The sequence below is a fragment of the Miniopterus schreibersii genome, assembly GCF_964146895.1.
Source record: "Miniopterus schreibersii genome assembly, chromosome: 6".
NCBI classification, from domain to species: domain Eukaryota; kingdom Metazoa; phylum Chordata; class Mammalia; order Chiroptera; family Miniopteridae; genus Miniopterus; species Miniopterus schreibersii.
Window position 1 is genome coordinate 42,558,353 of NC_138107.1, and position 21,790 is coordinate 42,580,142.

Below are 21,790 nucleotides of genomic sequence, written 5' to 3' on the forward strand. Positions count from 1 at the left end.
CTAACTGCAGAAGAGTCCAGCTCAAAGACAGCATGACTCCAGAACATATGTTTTAGAGAAGCAACTGCACACACAAATATTAGTTGATTACATACTAATCTTTTTTCCCTTCCCACTTTCAGCATGATCTTTGAGAACCAGAACCTCAAGTGTTCTTTAAAATGTAGAGAAACATCAATATACACAAGAGCTCATCAATAAATTCCAATAAATATCTTGCTGGGGTTGGGGTGGGAGTACAAGACATTGAATATTTTTCCAAGGCTAATTCTGAGCTTTGTAAGAGAACAGTATTTCCCACCTCAAGCAGTGAACACAAAACAAGAAAACAATTTAAGCCGTACTTACCCTCCAAGCAAGTCTGCAGTGTCACTCTGTTGATTCATATTGACAACCCGCAAGCGGTGTCCTTTAAAAAAGAAAGGGCAAAAAGATAAGTCCAAAAATGTAAAGACTGATAAAAATCCAGTGAGAACCTTAAGGACCTGCGGACATGGGCATAGGGCAAATCTTTAAATGTGCATTTCCTCTGATGTTTTCATTTCACTTTTAGGATTCAAAAATTTCACCTAACCCAGAGATATGTATAAGAAGAATCGCTATGTATTATTGCTCTAGCATCAGATAACTGAAAACAACAAAAATCCTCCAAAAGTCAATGTCCATAAATTAGAATAAATGTCTAGTATGGAATATTATTTCACCATAAGAATAGAAATGAGATGTTTTTAAAGATGTCCAATTTGTTTAACTAAATGGAATACATAGAGCATAACCCCATTTGTTTCTAAACAAAACCAAATCCATATGTATATGCATTTGCAGACCATAAAGCAGAACAAAAAAAAAGTTAATATCAATCCATTAACATGGTTATTTCTAGGGAAAGTAGAGTGGTGGCACTGTTAAACTCCAGTATTCTTTTGATTTCATTTTCAGGGGGAAAAAAGGCAGTAGTTGTAAAATGTTTATTTTCTGGGGACAGAGTGCTTAGCCCCTAGAAGTTACCTGTAATGTGAGCCAAGTACTGTACAGTAGAGGTTTTGCCAGTCCCGGTCTCTCCCACCAGCAATACGGACTCTCCTTTGCTAACACACACCGCGAGCTGTTCAATAAGAACAGAGGATGGCCTTGTAGCAGCAAAAGTGAGCTTCTCCCTGGGAAGGGGAAATTAAGTTAGCAGTTAAGAGAAGCAGACTACAAACCTCTCTATGTGTTGCTTTGAGGAACCAGATTTTCCAGACTCAGCAAAAAAGAATGAGAAGACAATTCAGAGTAACTGTCTTCATGCTATAACAGATATCCTTAGAACATATGAAATGCAGAACTCATTCGTTCTACAAACACTGAGTACACACCTAGCACTTTACCAGGCTCTGGAGATTCAAACCACCAATAAGATATTATCTACACCAGCTATGTTATCTTGAGCATATCACTTAATTTCTCTTTGCCTCAACTTCCTCACCTGAAGAATTGGAGAGTAATCGTTACTAGTTGTAGTGGGTTGAATAGTCTTTCCCCAAAATTCATCTAGTTTCATAGAACATACTGTTCCTTACTATCCAATGCACTGGATACATCACAGTTCAGATACATGTTTAGCTCAAAGGGGCTGGACTAGGCCTATCAAGTTCTTAACAACGCCACAGTTCTCATATGTTACACAGGAACCCTACTTACCTCTGTACATGAACAGCCTCACTCTGCTTCCGTAGAAGCCGCACTCGACCCACTTGCACATCTAGCTCATTGATCACAATTTCTGGTTTATAAAGTTGACAGAAGAATTCAGCCTATGGGAGGGGAAAGGTTTTATCTAAGTAACATTTTGTATACTCTTCAAACATCTCCTCATCCATGAGGCTTACTGTGACCCTCTAATTAACCCTTTCCTAAGAGGCACTTTATACTTTCAAGATAGGCAGGTTAGCTTTTAATTACTTTATATTTTAACTTTTCAAATTTCTAATGTTCTTAAAAACATTGGTTGTGAATGTTTCCCTGTAATAGTATTTTTTATTCAAATAAGCCTATTTAGAGATCTGCCTAAACCTAACCTGAACACAGACATATCCTAATAGAGTGAACAGAAACTCTACTCCTAAAATATATGAAAAAAAAAATCAAAGTAATTTTTCTTCAGCCATGCCTCCTTCTACTTTACATTTCTAACATAATGCAGGAAACAGTGACCTGAATAAACCATGGTACATCTATCTACAGCCAAAGCAGAAAGAGGAGCTGAGACAGATGCTCCAGGACATTTACCTAGCTGCTATTCCTTTCTCATCCTTGTCATCAACCTAAAGAACCCAAATTTTTATCAGCTTGGGTAAGGTGAAAGGGCCAAAGTACTCAGGGAAGGTGAACCCCTCTTCAGCCAACGGGGATGAATCCTGATCAAAGTCAATGGTAGTTTCATTTCTCTTACCTACTATAATTTTACTGTTTAGGCCCCTTTAAGTAGGAGTTCTGTTACTTGCAGCCCAAACCATTTCAACAGTTTTAGAAGCTTAAGGAACGCCTCTAACTATTTCAGTTCCTGACATAGGCTTTATTGATTCATCATTTATTTGGGAATGCCAGATATCTGCCTCGAGGGGCCCTATACATTTCTCCATTTACCAACACCACTGTTAAAAGGCTCTCTCCTCCAAAAACACGTATTTTGATATAAAACAAGAATGGCAAAATATTAACAATGTCAGCAATGAACCTAAGTAATGTGTATACAGATGTTCACTGATACTATTCAACTTTTCTGATGTTTGAAGATATTAGTAATAAAAAGCCAGAAAAAAATCTACTTTTGCATAAAACTATAAAGGTGTTACTAAGACACAGTTCCAGTCCTGAGTCCATAACCTACAGAATAACATGCTCATTAAAACAGTGGAGAACAAAGCATGCGTATGATATAGGACACCAGAAAGCTCACTTTAAGAATGTGGAGCACGTGGAAACTACCTACCTAGGAGGCAGTGAGAGCTTTATGGCCATGAGAGGCAGTAATGAAACGAGCAACACTGACAGAAGCAGTTATTGGAAAAGCTGTTCCAGGTAAGGACCAGAGACCAGCAAAAAAGCTAAATACTTCAGTTCCTTTCATCAGGGAAGTAAAAATAGCATACCTTTTTCTTGGAAATGTTCAATTTGCTTCCAATGACTTCTGCCATTTTCAGTTTGCTTGTATGCTTGGAAAGCATTGCTGTGAAACAGTCCAGAGCCTATTAAAATAACCAAGGTAAGTGCTGACTGATTTTTAAAATACATTAAAAACAGTGTCAATCTCCTGGTCACAAAAGGGAGGAACATAAATTCCAGCAGGAATATTTCTGCAAGTCTAAGAAGAGTACAAATAAGGTTCCAACCCTAGACTCAAGGACCTTGACATAATATAGATAGGACACAAATGTGAAGGCTTTACTATCAATATACTGATTAGGAAAAACAAAAAAGAAATTCATTCAGGCAAAAATAGCAATAAGTGTTCATCATCAGGGGTATGGCCCACGGGGGAACGGACTCTCAGACAGCGTAAATTAACACCAAAACATTACTTTCTAGCTATAAAGGGAAACTCCTGGTGGGCAATAAAGGAATCACATTGCCTTGATCTAACCCAGTACTCAACCTGAGCAACTACTGATAGGCCAACCAGGTATGTGTCTTCTGATGTAACAAAATTAAAAGTACATATCATCACCAAAAATGGATTATACTCCCAAAAAAGTTTAATCTGAATACCTCAGGCATTTTGTTAAACTTCTATTTACCGGAAAGAAGACAGGTAAAATAACAAGGGAAAAGATACCATGAGTGTGGCAAAATAAATATACAGCAGATCCTCAAGTAATATCATTTTGTTCAGTATCGTTTCATTATAATGCTGAGAAAAAATAATCGATTCCAGTGGGGCCACTGTCTGTGTGGTTTGCACATTTCCCCCATTTGTGGGTTTTCTATGGGTACTGCGGTTTTCTCTCATATCCCAAAAATGTACATGTCAGTAAACTGAGTCTGAGTGGGTGTGTGTGTATGTATGAATGCACCCTGTCCAGCGTTGGGTCCCATCTTGTGCCCTGAGCTGCTGGGAAAAGCTGCTCATGACCCTGAACTGGAATAAGTGGGTTGGAAAATAATTATCTTACTTGCTTTTATTAATCTTTCTTAGATTTATATATAGTTCACATTTATTTCAATATTTAATATATTAGAAGTGTTTGAGGTCTTCATTTAGAAGTTTGTGATCAGAAGTATGCCATAGGAACTTAACTCATTTATATCAATTAGCCTATGGTAAAACTGGTTTCCTTATCTGTCGTTTTGCTTTAAGTTGCAGTTTCCAAAAACCTATGAACAACATTAAGTGAGGACTTACTGTATCTGGTTCTGCCACCACCAAGTATATCATATCAATAAACTTTACATAAGCATTTAAAAAAGAGAGAATTTATCTGGTCTTTGTCCCTAATTCCACTCATAGGGCTTCAAAAACCCTTGGAATTACTAGAGTAAGGAGCATCTTTTGTTATTCACTAAAGCTCCTCTGGACCATACCTGAGTTTATTATGCTAAACAAGCTGGCTGTGAATGGGCCCTTAGATAGTTTAAGGGTGATGCTGGCCAGGCCAATAAGACCAATGTCTGATTGGAGGGTTGAAACTTTCAGCTCCACTCCCAACCTTTGGGGTGGGGAGAGGGGCTGGAGACTGAGCTCAATCATATGGCCAATGACATAATAAAACCCCAATAAAACACTGGACATGCAAAGCTTGGAGAGCTTCCTGGTTGGTGGACATAGTAATGCACCAACTCCACAAGAACAGAAGCTCTTGTCCGTGGGACCTGTAAGCCTTTGCCCAACGCATCTCTTCCATTTGACTGTTTCTGAGTTATTCCTTTCATATTAAAACTGTAACCTGCGTGGCCGGGCATGGCTCAGCAGTTGAGCATTGACCTATGATCCTGGAGATCACTGTTCAATTTCCGGTCAGGGCACATGCCTGGGTTGCAGGCTTGATTCAGGCTGTGCAGGAGGCAGCTGATCAATGACTCGCTCATCATTGATGTTTCTATCTCTCTCTCTCCCTCTCCCTTCCTCTCTCTGAAATCAATAAAGACTTTTTTTTTAAAAAAAGGGGGACAATTAAAAAAACAAAACAACCGTAACCTGTACCGTATTGTGCTTTCAATGAGTTCTGTGAGTCCATTACTGAACCTGAGGTCATGGGAACCCCTAAATTTATAACTAGTAGGTCACAATAATGGGGAGTCCCTGATACTTGCAGCTGGAGTCTAAAGTGGGGGCAGTCTTACAGAGGACTGAGCCCTTGAACCTATGGGGTCTACACTAATCGAGGTAGTCAGTTATCAGAATTGGACTGAATTAAAGAACACTAGTTGATGTCAGAGCAATGAAGAAGCAACCACATAAAGCAAGAAAGTGGAACATTCTGCAGAACATTCTGCAAAACAACTGGCGTGATGTCTGCAACATAGTAGTGTCTTAAAGAGAGGACTCTGATACAGTAAAAGAGATCTTAAGCCTATACAAATAGAAAAAGATCTGGAAGATACACCAAGGTCTTAACAGTGCTGGGGAATCCCTAGATAGGGGAATATATTTTATCGTTTTGCTTTCCTTTATTTTCCCCATTTTCAACAGTATTTAGCACTGACTCATGGCTACATTGAACATGAATTAACTGAGAGAATATGCTGAATAAAAAAAGCCAGATACAATAGGTCACGTATTGTATGATTCCACTTATATGTTCAGAATCAGCAAATCTATAGACAGAAGGTAGACAGGTGGTTGGTAGGGGTTATAAAGAAAAGAATATGGGGATGATGGATAATGGGTACAAGGTTTCTTTTTGGGGTGATGAAATTGTTCTAAAATTAGTGGTGATGGTTGCACAATTCTGTGAATATATTAAAAAACACTGAATAGTACAGCTTAAAAGAGTGAATTTTATGGGAAGTGAATTATATCTCAATAAAGTGGTTTTATATACAAACACACAATAACATCCTAAAATAGAGACTAAAGAAAGGCGGATTCCTACCAATGCTAGTTTTATTTTAAAAGTACAAAACAAGGTTACCTATAAGAAACATAAGAAATGTAGGATAATGGGAAGACTTCACTGGAGAGAAGAACGAGATTAAAGGACTGCGAAACCGCATCTGAGGGTTCAGCTGAGCTGAAACATGCACTCCAAGTGAGGTTCCTTTCTACTCAAAGTAACTTCAGGGATACTGCAAACCAAACTGGGTCATTATTCTCTCCTCAGTCCCAACTGACAGAAACCAGAACACTTTATAATCAAAATTGGTCAATGTCTTAAGAGCACATAGAACCACTTTTATTCTTAAGCAGGAGGGAACAAACCTGTGTTTTACTGAATATGGCAGAGCTGTAATTCAATAGGGCTTCCTTCCCACACAACACATTTTTTCCCCAAGCCCAGCATATAAGGTTACACTTTGCAACCCCCACATAAATTTCTCTGGACTAAAATTAAAAGGCCCCACTGACGCAAGCAGATAAATACAAATCTATCATACAGACTGAAAAATTATATGTAAGAATAAATATTAAACATCTTAGAAACACTTTACATAACATTTTCATCACCTGGGAATTTTTTTTTTCATTTTACCTTTAATTTCAGTTCTATTCTATCTCGAACTATACTTATTTGCATTAAGTAGTAACCTGTTTCAAAAACTGCAAACAATTTATTATGCCCAATTAGTTTTAAGGTAACAGTAGTTCAGTTTTAACTAGCTAGGATAATAAACAATACCTATACAAAAGAAGAACTCTGACAGCAGTCAAGAGATAGAAAATAACAATGGAAATCAACATCCTGATAAAACACAGAGAAAACAAGAAGACTGTATCTTACCTCTTGAAAAATATTTAATGATGCTGATGAAGACAGACTATCAAAGCTATGGGCAATCCTATTACACCAATTCAGTAGATCCCTTAAAAAAAAAAAAAAAAAAGGTCAAGAAATAAGACCATAGGCTAAAAACATCAAAGGCATCAGTTTATTTGGTCCACTTAAGTCTGGGACACCTGACAACAAAGTCTCTCCATTTTTCTGGCAATGTAAAGACAGTATCAGAGGAAGGAATAAGTGAGTGGTCCCAGTCCCTGCCCCTACCCCTACCATCCAGGCAAGGTAGCAGGGAAGGGGAAGCAACTCTCAGAGAAAACTGAGGGGAGTTGCTCATTTCTAATTCTCACTTTTCAAAGGGCAAGTCAACCATGGAGACCAGAGAGAAAGAACACAGAACTCAATACATACAGCAAAATCCAACGGTCTTACTTAAGACTGCAAGTATCCACAAAAGGATACCCAGTGAAAGAATTGTCAGTAACTATTCCCAACTTTGACTTTAAAAGTTATTTTTCAAAGTGAAAATAACGTTACCTTTAAAAGTCTTCCTAAAGAGTAACTATAGACCTGAAAAAGGGATCTGACACCATGAAGCAGTCCAGAAGTCTAATTTCAAACCCCACCTCTCGTAAGCATTTAGTTCTAGCTGGTAAGAACTTTTGAGAGCAGTTTTTAAAATATCAACTCAAAAAAGTGTTTAGTCCAGTACCTCAGAGACAATTCTCTTCCTTCAAGGCTTAGTCTTTTGTTTTCTCTTCTAGCTTCTGAAACTTCCTGAGGTGCCTGTTCACATCCAACAGTATTATCACTCCGAGGGTGGTGTTTCTCTCCAGTAAGCTGGATGTAAATGTCAAGCAGGTGGTCAGTTGCTGCCAAAAGGCTGGGGTATCTGTTCTGAAGAACCTGATTGGGGGTGGGGGGAAGCAAAGAAAATTTAGCAGCAGACACAGTGATTTTTAAAAGTACAAGTAAACTGCTCCCGACACTAGTCAACCAAAAACTGTATGTCTCTATGAAATTTGTCATCTTTATCATGTGTAAGAACTTCTGCCTTTACCTACAGCCCATCCCCTCAAAGACCCTAAATTTTTTTCCTACCCAGAACTCAGCTATTCAGCAATCCCACCATCTATAACAGAGCTTAAGGGTATAGAAGCAAGATGGGAAAAAGGTCTCTCAAGCAACAAATATGTCTAAGTCCCAGGATTTACTCACTGAAGAATCCTGCAAGTACTATTTACTCTAATTGTAAATACAAGTCTAGTAAGATTTGTTGTGTCATTTCTCTGCCAAAAGCAAATTAGAAGCAGTCGATTGGAGAGAAAAAATAACCTTTTAAAAGCAGACCACAGTAAAAGGAGCTAGTGTTAAGTACTAATAAAAAGCAGACAATAAAAATTTTAAAGCAAAAGATCTCATTCTATTCACTTCAATAAGTACTGGGAATTTTTGCATCATAATACTTGGTGCTCATAATATTGGTTTCAAGGTTTTATGATATAAAACTGTTCAGTAAAATCTATTTGAGAACAGAAATAACACATATATATTAGAAATATTACCATCCAATACATTTAACTTAGCTGGAAAAGAAGGAAATTGTGATTCCAATTTGTATATGAAATAGCCACATATTTTGTATACATTAAATCATGTCTAGTAGTAGATCTCATAGATTTTATTTCTTTGTATCTTGTTTTATTGGAGAATTTTACAGCAAATATTGCTGAAAGCATATTTCAGATGGATTAAAAATTAAATAACAAGAATAAAATCAACAAATGCAATTTAACGGCTACACACATGGATCTTTCAAATATAGTATAAACGATTTCTATTACCCCTAAAACAAAAAGTTCCCTATTTCCCTTTATAATCAATCCCTTCCCCTAATCCCTGCCCCTAGGAATCATGAATCTGGTTTCAATCTCTATGGGTTTTTTTGTCATTTTAATGGAATCACACAGGATGTGGTATATAGTTCAGGTTCTTTTACTCAGCATGTTTTTGAGATTCATCCAAACATTATTGCATGTATCAGCAGTTCATTCCTTTTTACTGCTGAGTAGTAATTTCATTATATAAGTATGTATATTTATGATCAGAGTGAAAAAAAGCTATTTTTACTTGGAAAAAAACTTTGTCAACTTTAACACTTTAGTAAAAACTCAGCTATTTGGGGAAAAATTCTGAATAAAAAAACTTTGTATATCCACCAACCACTCATTTTCTACCTTAGCGAAAAAATACCTTTTGTTATTATCATAAACAAAAAAATTTAAACATACCATTTAATAAACTAATCTGACATGATATGGCTCTATTAGCAAATGATATGCATTTTGGAGATTCATTCCTTTGATAAGCATTTATTAAATACCTATTTTATATCAGGCACTGTTCCAGGGAAAGGAAAACAAACAAGGAATGGCGCTCACCCTTAAGTAACTCTGTCTGGCATAAGCAGCAGATATGCAAGCAAATCAAGCTTGCAATACAAGGCAGCCCTGCTTGGGAGACCCAGGAAGGTTTAATTGAGCAGGAGATGCACCTGGCAGAGGTCACTAGTGGCTGTGAGTAGGCAATGCCAGCAGAGAAAGCAGGCCATCTAAGGTACCAGCACTTAAGACATCTGGGCACATGCAAGGTGTATGGGGGAGACAACATTTGAGAAACTGCCAGGGGTGAGTTCCTGGTATACACTAGATATAGGAATAGCACAACATAAATAGCTTTTTTAAAAAAAGTATAATTTTATTATTTGGGCAAGAAGTAAAACAAAAACACAAAAAACTTTCTGAGAATAGGATTGGCGTTGGCAGCAACAGAAATGCAGTCCCTTGAGATGATTTCCTAAGTAATAATACTTACAAGGGTTTTACCACTAGACATTTATTCAAGAGAGTGTTGTTAGGATTTATTTACAAGTCCATAAGCTTAAAAATAACAAGTGAGCTTCTCAAAGTCAACTGTCTAAATATGACATATGCCACTGAAGTGAGGAGTTGAATGCTCCTATTATACTTCCTATAAGCAGAATGACTCACTGCTATGCGTGACAGGAAAAAAAGATAAGCTTGGGCTTGAACTTAAAGTACAGAATACTAAAACTAAGACAAGAGCAGCTGTTAAATGTTATCCTCTTAATCCCCAATAAATCACACACCTACGTGTGAACTTCAGTCCTCTTCTTTATAGAACAGACTGGAATTTAAGTCTGAAAATTAAACATTTAAACGTCTATAACTGCAAAAGAAAGAGCTGCATTATGACAGAGCCATACAACAAACGTTCACAAAGTACTGGGCAACTGAGTGGATATGGGGACAAAAGGTAAGTTACTAAAGGAGCTTATAGTTGAGGGCAGCAAGACGAGGAAAGAAAGACACATCAGACACAGAAATACCCTAGAGTTAGATGAGAACCTAGAATGAGATGAGAAGATCACCAGTGCAAAATAGGCTATTGAGTTATAAAATCACACAGGCAAGGCAAGGCTTCTTATTGATTACATGAGCAAGATTTTCCTAGTGTTTTGTGAACTAGATACCCTAAAAACTCTAAGAAACACCTAAAATGCTAGATAAAATATTAGATTGTCTTGTGTCACTTTCTTTTTTTAACACCCTTAACCGGGAATCGAACCCAAGTCCCTTTGGTCTGCGGCCCAATGATCTAACCACTGAGCCAAACTGGCTAGGGCTTGTGTCACTTTTTTACCTAAAAACTTACACTAAGAAAGAGCAAAGCACACCACTTCCAATGACTGAATAATCACCAATAATGCTTTATTTGCCACTCTCCAAGGTGAATCACTGGGGAATGGGAAGCCTTCCAAGTGAAGAGGTAGATAGAGCCTAGCTGGCATGGCTCAGCGGTTTAGCATCAACCTATGATCCAGGAGATTGCAGTTCAAATCCCGGTCAGGGCACAAGCTGGGGTCGATCCCCAGTTGGGGTCGTGCAGGCGGAGCTGATCAGTGACTCTCTCTCATCACTGATATTTCTCTCTCTCTCTCTCCCCCCCTCTCCCTTCCTCTCTCTGAAATCAATAAAAATAAAAATAAAGAAGAGGTAACTACAAAGGAAGGTAAGGGGTTAGCAGAGTAAAGTGAAGTACCTCTTAATGATCGAGGATAACCAGAGATACTACAAAGTGAATCAATGTATATAATCTATAATTCATCTTAATTTTCATCGATATCCAAATCAAAATGTGCATTAAGTTGTTAAGTGGATAAATGATATTAAGCTACAAATCAACTTAGTAAAAAGATCCTTTGGGGACAACGGGGGCAACAATATGGTCTGAGAATTAAATGGTACTGAAAAATTACTGTTTTTATTGAGTATAACAATGTTGTGATTATGTATGAAAATGCCCTTAAATTTTTAGAGATGCATTAAAGTATTAGGAGATAAAATGTTATGGGTTTTGCTTTCAAATATATTAGCAAATAAAAAAATACTAGATGAAGTTAATACAGTAAAATGTTAGAACATTAACTGTTAGCACATTAAGTTGATGAGCATTTGGAGGGGTTCATTATACTATTTCCTCTATTTACATATAAGTCTGGAACTTTTAATAATAAAAAGCAAAAAAGAAAAGCATCAATCCTTTCATATAACCACATACCTCATTCAGTTCTGTCTTATCCATGTTATCCAAGTGAATTTTAGTCCAATGTTTGTCTAGCAGAGTAGCATGACTATTTAGTGGTCGATACCAATTCCCTCCAGAGCTCCACAGTCTGTATTTCAAAATAAAAAACAGAGTCACACAGAACTCCCAATTTTAATCTTGAATTATTGCCCTGGTTATCCCTTGCTAGACATTATTTCACATATTAATAAAACTCATATCCCTTCTGGTGCTAGATACCACTATGTTGGGCTTCTAGGGAAGATAACAAACAAAAGGCTGCCAATTGACCCAAGGTTGACTCTTCCTAAGGGGGAGTAATAGAGTTTTAATCAAGATTTTTTCAAGTCACTGCAAATGATTCTAGTAGATGTTTTGATCTCAACAACACCTTTCTCTTAAGACATAACTTCAGGAAAGAGAAAGGCCTACAGCATTAAAGTTCACTGCTTATTACCAAAAGTTACATACCCAAAATTATTAAAAATTTCCAGAGAAGGAATATTCATGAAACATATGTTCTGGGCAAGCCACATACATACACCAAAGCCATGTGATTTAATCTTCACAACTGTCCTGAGGGGATGGTTCCCTTCTTTACTCCCAACACGTAAGGAAGAGGAGGAGAAAAATGGCCCTGGCCCACTCAGCTATGACTACCAATGCCAGAGACAAGAACTGATGATGCCCCAGGACTTTCTGGGAAATGTACCTAGCAGGACAGAACTTCACTACGTCTATAAATAAAACCAGGGTCTATTCAAATTAACAGGGTCTAGCAAGGTGTCTCCTGAGAGCTGTTAGGTTAGTGCCACATTCCACGTGGGAGTAAATATTCACTGAGGTGTAATAGACGCTAATATAATCACTAAATACAATGTGACATTAGTTTCACTCTCTGGAATTTTAAGACCTGTACAGGTATAGATTAGCAGCAGGAAATAAACCACTGCCTTCATGTTATTATAAACTGTAGACAGAAACATATACCAAGTTTGCTTAGGTTTTATTCCTTTGTTGATGCTTACATTCAATTAAGTTTTTTAACTGCTTAAAATTTGTATGTCATTACCACCATCATCATGCCTAGCCATTAGTTGGGTACTTACTATGTGACACGTCTTTAATGCAGGTCATTTACACTAAGTTGTAAAGTAGGTATTATTAGCCCCATTATAACCACACAAACAAGGTACACACAGGTACAAAGTATTAGCTTCAGGATTCAAACCCAGTGCTATTTGACAAGTCTTAACTCTGGTAATTTTTGAAAATATTAAAGATGACAGTCTTTTTGAACTGGTTATTTTTAAGTGTAAAAAAACCCCCTCATTTTCTAAATTAATTATCTCCATTAAAAGTCAACAGGAATGAGTCCTAGTTGGGTGGCTCAGTTGTTGGGAGTGTTGTCCCATACACCAAAAAGGTTGCGGGTTCGATTCTAGGTCAAGGTGCATACCTAGGTTGCACGTTTGATCCCAGGTTGGGGCGCATACAGGAGGCAACCAACTGATGTTTCTCTCTCTCTCTCTCTCTCTCCACTTTTTCCCTCTCTCTCAAATCAATGAAAACCTATCTTCAGGTGAAGATTAAAAAAAAAAAAGTAGCCAGGGCTGAGAAGGTTGGCTCTGTCATCAGTTCTGACTAACCTTACTTAAAGTCACCTGAGAACTATTCCAGGACTTTTGAAATCAGCACTCTAGTGTGCAGACTTTTGAGGAACAGGCTCCACAGTGGGAATAGAAAGGTTAATGTGACATACCTCCTGGTTGCAAAGAACTGAAATCCAGGAGCCACTTTTAGACAGTCACCTCGGCCAGGAATCAAGAGCTCTCCATTCTCCAAGAGAGGGATCAGTACGGAAACCTAAATCATAAAACCCCAGATAAAGCTTTTAAGACAGAAGTAACAAAAATAAATCACCCTTTCTTCAAATAATAAACAAATTTTTGAAAGAAACCCCAGTTCTCATAGTGTGAACTAGGATCAAAAGGCAGGTGGGAAAGGCTGAGCCACCCACACTCCAGCAGAAAAAGTTATTCTTTCAACATTTCCTGAGTGTCTACTATGAATCAGAAGCAAGACACTCAAAATCCAGACATAACTGAGGCTTTACAGCCTAGCTAGCATCTGATGGGAGACAGCCGTGCAAAGCACACACAGCATGATCAGTGTGACTCCAGGATATCAAAGTGATACGTGAAGAGACAGGATGGCTATAAATCAGAATGGAGTGAAGCCGTCCCAGAGGTAATGACATTCACTAAGTCTTAAAGTATGAGCAGTAATTAGCCAGGTTTGGTGGGAGAGAAATGGCACATGTACTCCAGGCAAGATATTCAAATGGATAAAAATGTATATACCTAAGAGTATGGCATGAGAGGATTCTGTTTTGGTTAGGACAGACTGTGCGTATGAAGTAGTGAAAAAATACAAGGCTTAGAGACAGATGAAAAAAAGGCCTCACGTTGAATTAAGGAATTTGAGTTTTTTTATGAAAATTATGGAGGGGATTTTAGCCTGGAGAAAAAAATTACATACAGTGGTACCTCAGTTTTCAAATGTAATCTGTTCCAGAAAACCGAATTCTGAAAAGTTAGAAAACCGAGGGATCAACAGCTGACAACTAGGCCTCAGGATCTTGCACTCAAGCGGAAGCCGTGTGGCATGTTTGATTTCCAAGGTGTGTTCAAAAACCAAAGCACTTCCTTCTGGGTTTACAGTGTTCATAAACCGAGATGTTCATCAACGGAGATGTTCAAAAACTGAGGTACCACTGTATTTTATTTTAGAAAACCAACTGTGGGACAATATGGAAGGTAAACTAAAAGGAGCTAGCTTGGGGCAAAAGAGGTGAAAAAGAAGACCAGTCAGGTAAGAAAGGCAAAGAAGAAAGGAAAGAAAGAAGAAGCCCTGTGCTAAGGCAGTCGGACAGGAGAGAACAGAATAGAGAGAGAAGGAAAAAGTCTAAGCATTTTAAGAATGAATGAGAGATAAGAGGGAGACATCAAACTTCTGGCTTGGTTACTGTGTGGCAGAAAAGGCTGTTTTGAAAAAGAGTGACAAACTCCAATTCCATTTTGGACAACCTAAACTTGCACTGGCTAAGGAACATCCAAGTAGGGATTTTTCAAGAAAAGTGTGGACTACACATATGGATCTAGGGGACATGAGATTATAGGGGAAGTTTGAAAAGAAAAAACAAAGAGCCAAGGAAGAGGTTTCTAAAATATCAGATATAATTTTCATTGTTTCACATATGACCAGGAGCTGAAAGGAAAGCCCAAAATAACATAGGGACAATTCCAAGATAACTCTAAACTTGAAGAGAGAAAAAAATTAATCACCCTGAAGGAAATCTGTAAAAGCTCCCTTAAAATATTAGCTGAGCCTGACCAGCTCGGCTCAGAGGTTGAGTGTTGACCTATGATCCAGGAGATCGAAGTTCAATTCCCAGTCAGGTCACATGCCCGGGCAGTAGGCTCAATCTCCAGTGGCAGGCATGTGGGAGGCAGCCAATCAATGACTCTCTCATCACTGATGTTTTTATCTCTCTCCCTTCCTCTCTCTGAAATCAATAAAGATATATTAAATATGTATATATTAGCTGAGTAGTTCTGAAAACAGCAAAATAATAACCAAGTAAGTTTTTAAGTAAACACAACTTCACTATAATGATAATTATGTGTAAATGTAATCAACTGAACAACACACCTTCTGAAAACAGATGTATTAACAAAAGGGAATGGTCTGCACAAAATGGAACTCAAAGTACAGGGATTTTTCTGATGTTTACCAGGCACTGCCAAAAGACTAAGAAATCGTCAGTTTGGCCTTGAATCTGGAATTAGTCATCAAAGAATGTACTCAGCTATGGGACAGTGATAGATCCCTAGGCTCTATCATCGTATGGATGGACTATCACTCATGTTCATCTACCTTCTTGGGTTCTAATTCCATGATTCATAATCCTAACGGCTTCCCAGGTACCCTGATATCTGTAAAAATTGCCCAAAATAGGGAAAAGTCTCAACAAATACTTTTAAACCGGCCTAGTGGTTTATAACTCAGTTTCATTTTTAAGTCTCATTGGTAGGAATCAGCCTTGGCTGGCTGATTAAGAAATATTAGTTCCAACCCTATAAAACTGAGCGTTAAGACCCTAAAACATGATGATCAAACTGAGGGACTCTCTAGGCCAATAATGCATTACATCTTTACCTCATCAGACACTAAAATCATCATAATACACATGTACAGCCACTCCTTCCCCTTCATATTTCCCAAAACCCTCTCCCTTCCTTTCCACCCCTCTTCTCCCCCTTCCCTCTTTCATTATTCTTCATATCCAAGAGGGAAAGGTCCATATGCAGGTAACTATAGGGTTCATGTTAAAAGAAAATTAAAAATAATCTCAGAAAAATGCCTAAAGTAAGTATTTTTCATTCTGCAATACATTTTTTTGGTTATACTTTCGAGAATACAGAGGAAACATGGACTGCCTTTATAGCTAAATTTTATACACACAGGAAAATGATCTACATCCAATATAGTTTCCTTAATGGAACAAAGACAAGCACATCCTTAATACATCATCTCTTCCTTCATCTGTTCTCAGCCCATAGCTCTACAGATGCCATAACTGGGAAGTAGGGTCTCAAAGTTTTCAGTGTATCTGTAACAGAGGAAAGATGTTTCCCACTGGGCCTATTCATGGAAAGGCTGTGAAACTGGCCACATATTCAACTAAAGGAGGAAAAAAAACTTCTGTGAAATTGGCCACATATTCAACTACTAAAGAAAATACAAGCAGAATTTTATCAACTTCCTATCAAAACAGCCAAGTAATCCAAGACCTCAAACCAGATTAGGTAGGCAAACAAGAATGATCTCCTTACAACATATCTATAATCAAATGACGCTGTTCAAACCATCCCCTAAAATATATGCACCCCTATGTTCATAGCAACGCTGTTTACAATAGCTAAGATCTGAAAACAGCCCAAGTGCCCATCAGTAGATGAGTGGATAAAAAAGCTGTGGGACATTTACACCATGGAATACCATGCAGTTGTAAAGAAGAAGGATCTCGTACCCTTTGGGACAGTATGGATGGACCTGGAGAATATTATGCTAAGCGAAATAAGCCAAGCAAAGAAAGACAAACATCACATGATCTCGCTTATATGTGGAGTCTAAAGAACTTAATAAACTGATGAACAGAATAAATTCAATAACATAGAAGCATGGATCAGACTGAAGAATGTCAGAGGGATGGAGGAGGGCAAGTGGGTGGAGGGGGAGAGGTTAACCAAATAATTTATATGCATATATGCACAACCCAAGGACATGGACAATGGTGTGGAGGGACTGGGGAGGGGGCTGGGATGGGGTGGAATGGGTCACTGAGAAAAATGGACATCTGTAATATTTTAAACAAAAACAAACAACAAAACAAAGCAAAACAAAAAAAACCATTCCCTAGAATCACTAACAAAATGCTCTTCAAAGACAGGACATTAATGAGATCACATACCACATCTAAGGGGGCATAGTCAATATCCTCCAGTAGGATCCAGTGTCCCTTTGTGGCTGCCTGTGTCAGGGTGCCAGGCTGCCAAACAAACTCTCCCGGGACATCTGTGCATCGATACATTCCCAGCAGCATCTGCAGAGAGAGGATAAATAATGACTCAAATCACACACTTGATTCCATTAGACCTCCACAGGGATATAGGAAGCACTTGAGGTTTTTAGAGCTTGGTAACATCAGTTATGAAAAACTAATTTCTCATAGTCCCTTAGCAAAGACAGTATTTTAATGTGAATAGTTATAAGCATGCTAATCCACCAAAACTTGCCATTTCTTAATTACCTTACTGTCGGTCTGATCTCCAAGCTGGACTTTGAGAAGTTCAGGAGGCTTCCTTCTACCTGTCATTGCAGCTAAATGTTCAACTAAGGAAGTTTTGCCACATCCTATTGGTCCTTCCAACAACACAGCATTCTGAGAAGCCACTGCCATAGCCAGGGTCTGAAGATTCTTGCATACTGACTCAACCAGCACATAAGACCTAAAGGCCAGCTCCTGTTCACGAGAAGAACTCCTATTACTAGCCTAAGGAAGCAAGTGAGAAATAAAAAGCATGTCAAGAATGAGTCCTTTCTCCAAAAGGCACAGGTTAAATTTCTAAAGCTTCCACTGACCTTTAAATAAATCTATGCCAATCAATTAGCAGTACCAGAAGTATATCAATAGGTATGTTATCCAAAGTAAAAATCTGAATCTTTTTCTTTCCTTTCTTCCTCCCTCAACCTCTGCCTCTGGGAGAGGAAGGGAAATATTCACCAACAAATTTAAGAAAAAGTTTCCCCAAATTTAAGAAGCCAAAAAAGCTGTCACACAAGGAATAGGGAAAACCACAACTGGATTATTCTGTTTTCCTTCCTCTCACCACATCCTAGGGTTTCATATCTAAATCAAGCACGCACACAAGCCCTGGCTGGTGTGGCTCAGTGGGTTGGAGCATCATCCCGTACACCAAAAGGTGGCAGGTTTGATCCCGTCACGGTGGGAGAGGGAGGCAGCCAACCAATGTCTCTCTCTTACATCAATATTTGTTTGTTTCTGTTTCTCTCTCCCTTCCTCTCTCTAAAAAATCAATTAAAAAAAAAAAAGAATGCACACAATGCATTTCTAAGACAATCAGGTAAATGTAGACATTAAAAGTATGTTTTATATTATGAAATTATTAAAATTTTCTCAGGTGTAATAAAGAATATGGGGTGACCTCTTAAGTGCTTTTCTTTTGCATATATACTAAAATATCTAGAAATGAAATGAAACATCTAGGAGTTGCTTTCAAAATAATACGGTGTGGGGAAAGTATGCAGAAATATAAATGAAACATAACTGATCATGAATTTATAATTACTGAAGATGAGTGATGGGTAGGTTAATGAAGATTCAGTACATCATTGTTTCTACTTCAGAAAGTGTTTGACATTTTCCTAACAAAAAGTGAAAAACAGCCCTGGCAGGTGTGGCTCAGTGGTTAGAGCCACTGAAGTATTGCTAGTTCAATTCCTGCCTGGTCAAAGGCATGTACCTGGGTTGCAGGTTCAACACCCAGTGCAGGAGGCAACCAATCGATGTGTCTCCCTCACACTGATGTTTCTCTCTCTCTCTCTTTCTCTCCCACTTCAACTCTCTCTAAAAATCAATGGGGGGAAAAATATCCTCAGGTGAGGATTAACAACAACAACAAAAGTAAAAAATAATAAAATAATATGCCCAATGTTTAATGGGTACAGAATTTCAGCTTTGCAAGATGAAAAAGTTCTGGAATTTGTTTGCATAACAGTGTGACTATACTTACTTTACACCGACATATACACTGAAAAATGTTTAAGATGGTAAATGTTATGTGTATTTTACCACAATTTAAAATAATTTTTAAACAATAATGCACCTAACAGGGAAAATGATCTTTTGGAAAAGTGGAGTGATTATTAACTTATAAGGAGTAACAACTTCTCAAACATGGCTAGTCCCCTAAAGATATGTGAGGACAACATAAGATTCAGGGCTGGAAATTATTTGCAAATTTCTGAAGGGGTGTTACTCTAGCAATTTAGCAGGTGGGTTGGGCCATTCTGTACTCTGCCCCAGTGCTATGCCACTGCTACCCAACACCAAGCCCACCCCCAACCAGAATTCATCTCTATGTTAAAATTCTAATGCTCTAAACATAATAATCTTTGTAAGGAGAGTGGTTAAGGGGGCAGGGGTTGTCTTAGTGACTAGAGGGGAACACAGGGGCTTTGGAAGTGTGGGTATCTTAGTGCTGATTACACAGATACATTCAATTTATAAATATTCACTGAAATGTACATTTAACACATGTGCTTTTCCACATGTATATTGTACTTTTTTAAAAAAATTGTACTACACAGTGATAAGCCTATGGTTCAAGGAACAACCCAGGACTTGTTCCAAGCAGAAAACTGGGCGAGTCTGACCAAAGTGACACCAATTAAAGACTGCTGGGGAGAAACAGAAAACAGACAGGCTCCCAATGGTTCCAGACTATAGAACCAGATTATGAACTGTCTTTCCAAAGCGTGGTCTGAAACTACACTCTTGGAAAGGTAATTTAATATAGCAGGGGAAGTTCTCTACAGATATTAGCCTCCCCAACAAAAGACAAAGAGAAAATTCTAATAGAAAGAGGCGGCTGGGATTTAGACCTGGGCCTAGCCCTGGGTCAGCGGAAGTGTAATCCAATGGTCTCTGAGCAAGTCAGTCTGTCTTTGTTTTACATAAGCATAGTATCATACATAGCATGTGCCACCCAACTTCACACAGTTGTTGTGGCAAGTAAATGAAAGGATATATGGAAGATCTTTGCTAAAGTTAAGAGCACCACACAAGCGCTGTTACAGTTTCTAATTTAACATTAAATAGGGACAAAGGGAAAATCAGAGAGAAGGACCCTGAGTAAATTTCTTTTAATCTATAGTGTAAATGGAATAGTGGTTTGGCTCTGTGTTATAGGTGTTCAGCAGGGGATATGGGGGCACACACCTTACTGATGCAAACGTACCTGGTCTCCAGGGGTTGGCGGCTGCCCAGGCAGCACCACACCACAGACAGCAGTCACAGTGGAGGAGAGGTCAGCTGAAACAAGATGTCCCTGTAAATACTGCAGCTCCTTCTCCTTACGCCACAGGGAAGCTTCTGGATTGGCCAAAACCAAGGCCTTCTCCAAGTCCTGCAGCTGGGCCTCTTCTAGTAACCTGAGGGAAAAGAGGATCTCATTAAAAACTTTAATCCAGAGTAAAGGCACATCAAGATCTCCAGAAATGTTCCTGCTTACCTCAACCTGAAATGGATCAGTTCCTCACTATTAAAAATCTTCTTAAGGAATGATAACTTGTGCTCTTCACTCATACAAGTTACCATAGCAAGACAATGGGCTGTGTACCTGGAGAAAATCAAAGTATATAAACTCAGGACCTGCAGGCGATTCTAAAGAATAAAGAAAATTTGCTAGCCAACTGAATACTAGAAAAGGAAATCTTATAGAATACAACACATTTAAGAGTAGAAAATACAAATCAGGCATAATGAATTCACTTGACAGAACACGAAAAAGGTAAAAACTCCACTCATATCATCTTACTTTCCTCGGGTGTGACACAGGATTAAGTAAAAGGAGTAAAAGCCCAAAAGGCACCAGCACAAAGATAACAAATGTTAAATGGTTTCCTTTCCGTCCTTATGCACACAATTCTATACTCCCTCTACCATTCCCGCATTAGAAGCACAGGAAAAATCCAATAGCTACGCACCAGCGGACCAAGGTGTCGTGGCTTCTGAGGAGAGGAACACACACACTCCAGTCCCAGAGCTCCCGGAACACAGATTGCTCTTGCTGCAAAAACTTGTAGGCTGCTTCCATTAGGTCCCGGAGCTTCATCCGCCTACGCCCATAGCGGACTGGATTAGCATCTGAACTCTCTAGGAAGAGTCTTTGAAAGACTGGAGAAGTGTCCTTGAAATACCTCAGGGCAAACCTTCAGAAAGATAGAATATTTTCATTTGTTGGTAATAATATCAATGTATACATCTCCATTTTGAGACAGGACAACAGAACAGAAATTCACAAGAGTCTGAGAACAAACAGAGACAGATGCTAAAGCCAGTCCTAAGATTATGCCTGTTCAAGTTCAGGAACCAGGTTGTGGCATGAGATAGTTGACTAACAGAATACCAAAAAAAGGCACTAGTGTTTACTACTGAAAATGTACTCGTTTTCAACAAACATTTTTTGACTTCTCACTATGAGCCAGACAGTATTAAATCCTGGGAGTACAAAACCAAAGAGATACTTTCCTTGAGGAACTTGCTATCTAGTACGGAAGACAGCCACTTACAGAAACAATGAGAGGCACACACAAAAAGATTCAACTGAAACTGTGGGAGTTGAGAAGAGACACCTTGGGTGCATCTTAAAAGATGACAAGAAGATCCTCATCAAATGAAAGGCAGTAAGATCAGAAAAGAATGAAAAAAGGCTACAAGATACACAAAAAACAGTTAAAAAAAATAGCAATAGTAAGTCCTTCCCTATCAGTATTACTTTAAATGTAAACAGTTTAAACTTGCAATCAAAAGACATAGATTGGTTGAATGGATTTAAAAAAAAAAAAAAGCTCAAACA

General features: G+C 38.3%; 1 protein-coding gene across 1 annotated transcript in view; it reads right to left on the minus strand.

Annotated features, from left to right (window-relative positions):
• Positions 1 to 21,790, minus strand: part of MDN1 (midasin AAA ATPase 1) — a 131,757-nt gene that overhangs the window by 98,359 nt on the left and 11,608 nt on the right. Inside the window, exons 3-15 of the mRNA XM_081139934.1 lie at positions 20,919 to 21,143; positions 20,444 to 20,551; positions 20,171 to 20,363; positions 17,440 to 17,682; positions 17,101 to 17,232; positions 13,327 to 13,430; positions 11,559 to 11,673; positions 7,630 to 7,823; positions 6,921 to 7,002; positions 3,135 to 3,230; positions 1,684 to 1,796; positions 1,009 to 1,157; positions 349 to 409 (exon numbers count right to left, since the gene is read on the minus strand). Coding sequence (XP_080996060.1) covers positions 349 to 409; positions 1,009 to 1,157; positions 1,684 to 1,796; positions 3,135 to 3,230; positions 6,921 to 7,002; positions 7,630 to 7,823; positions 11,559 to 11,673; positions 13,327 to 13,430; positions 17,101 to 17,232; positions 17,440 to 17,682; positions 20,171 to 20,363; positions 20,444 to 20,551; positions 20,919 to 21,143 — 1,815 coding nt within the window. The remainder of the gene's footprint in view (positions 1 to 348; positions 410 to 1,008; positions 1,158 to 1,683; positions 1,797 to 3,134; positions 3,231 to 6,920; positions 7,003 to 7,629; positions 7,824 to 11,558; positions 11,674 to 13,326; positions 13,431 to 17,100; positions 17,233 to 17,439; positions 17,683 to 20,170; positions 20,364 to 20,443; positions 20,552 to 20,918; positions 21,144 to 21,790) is intronic.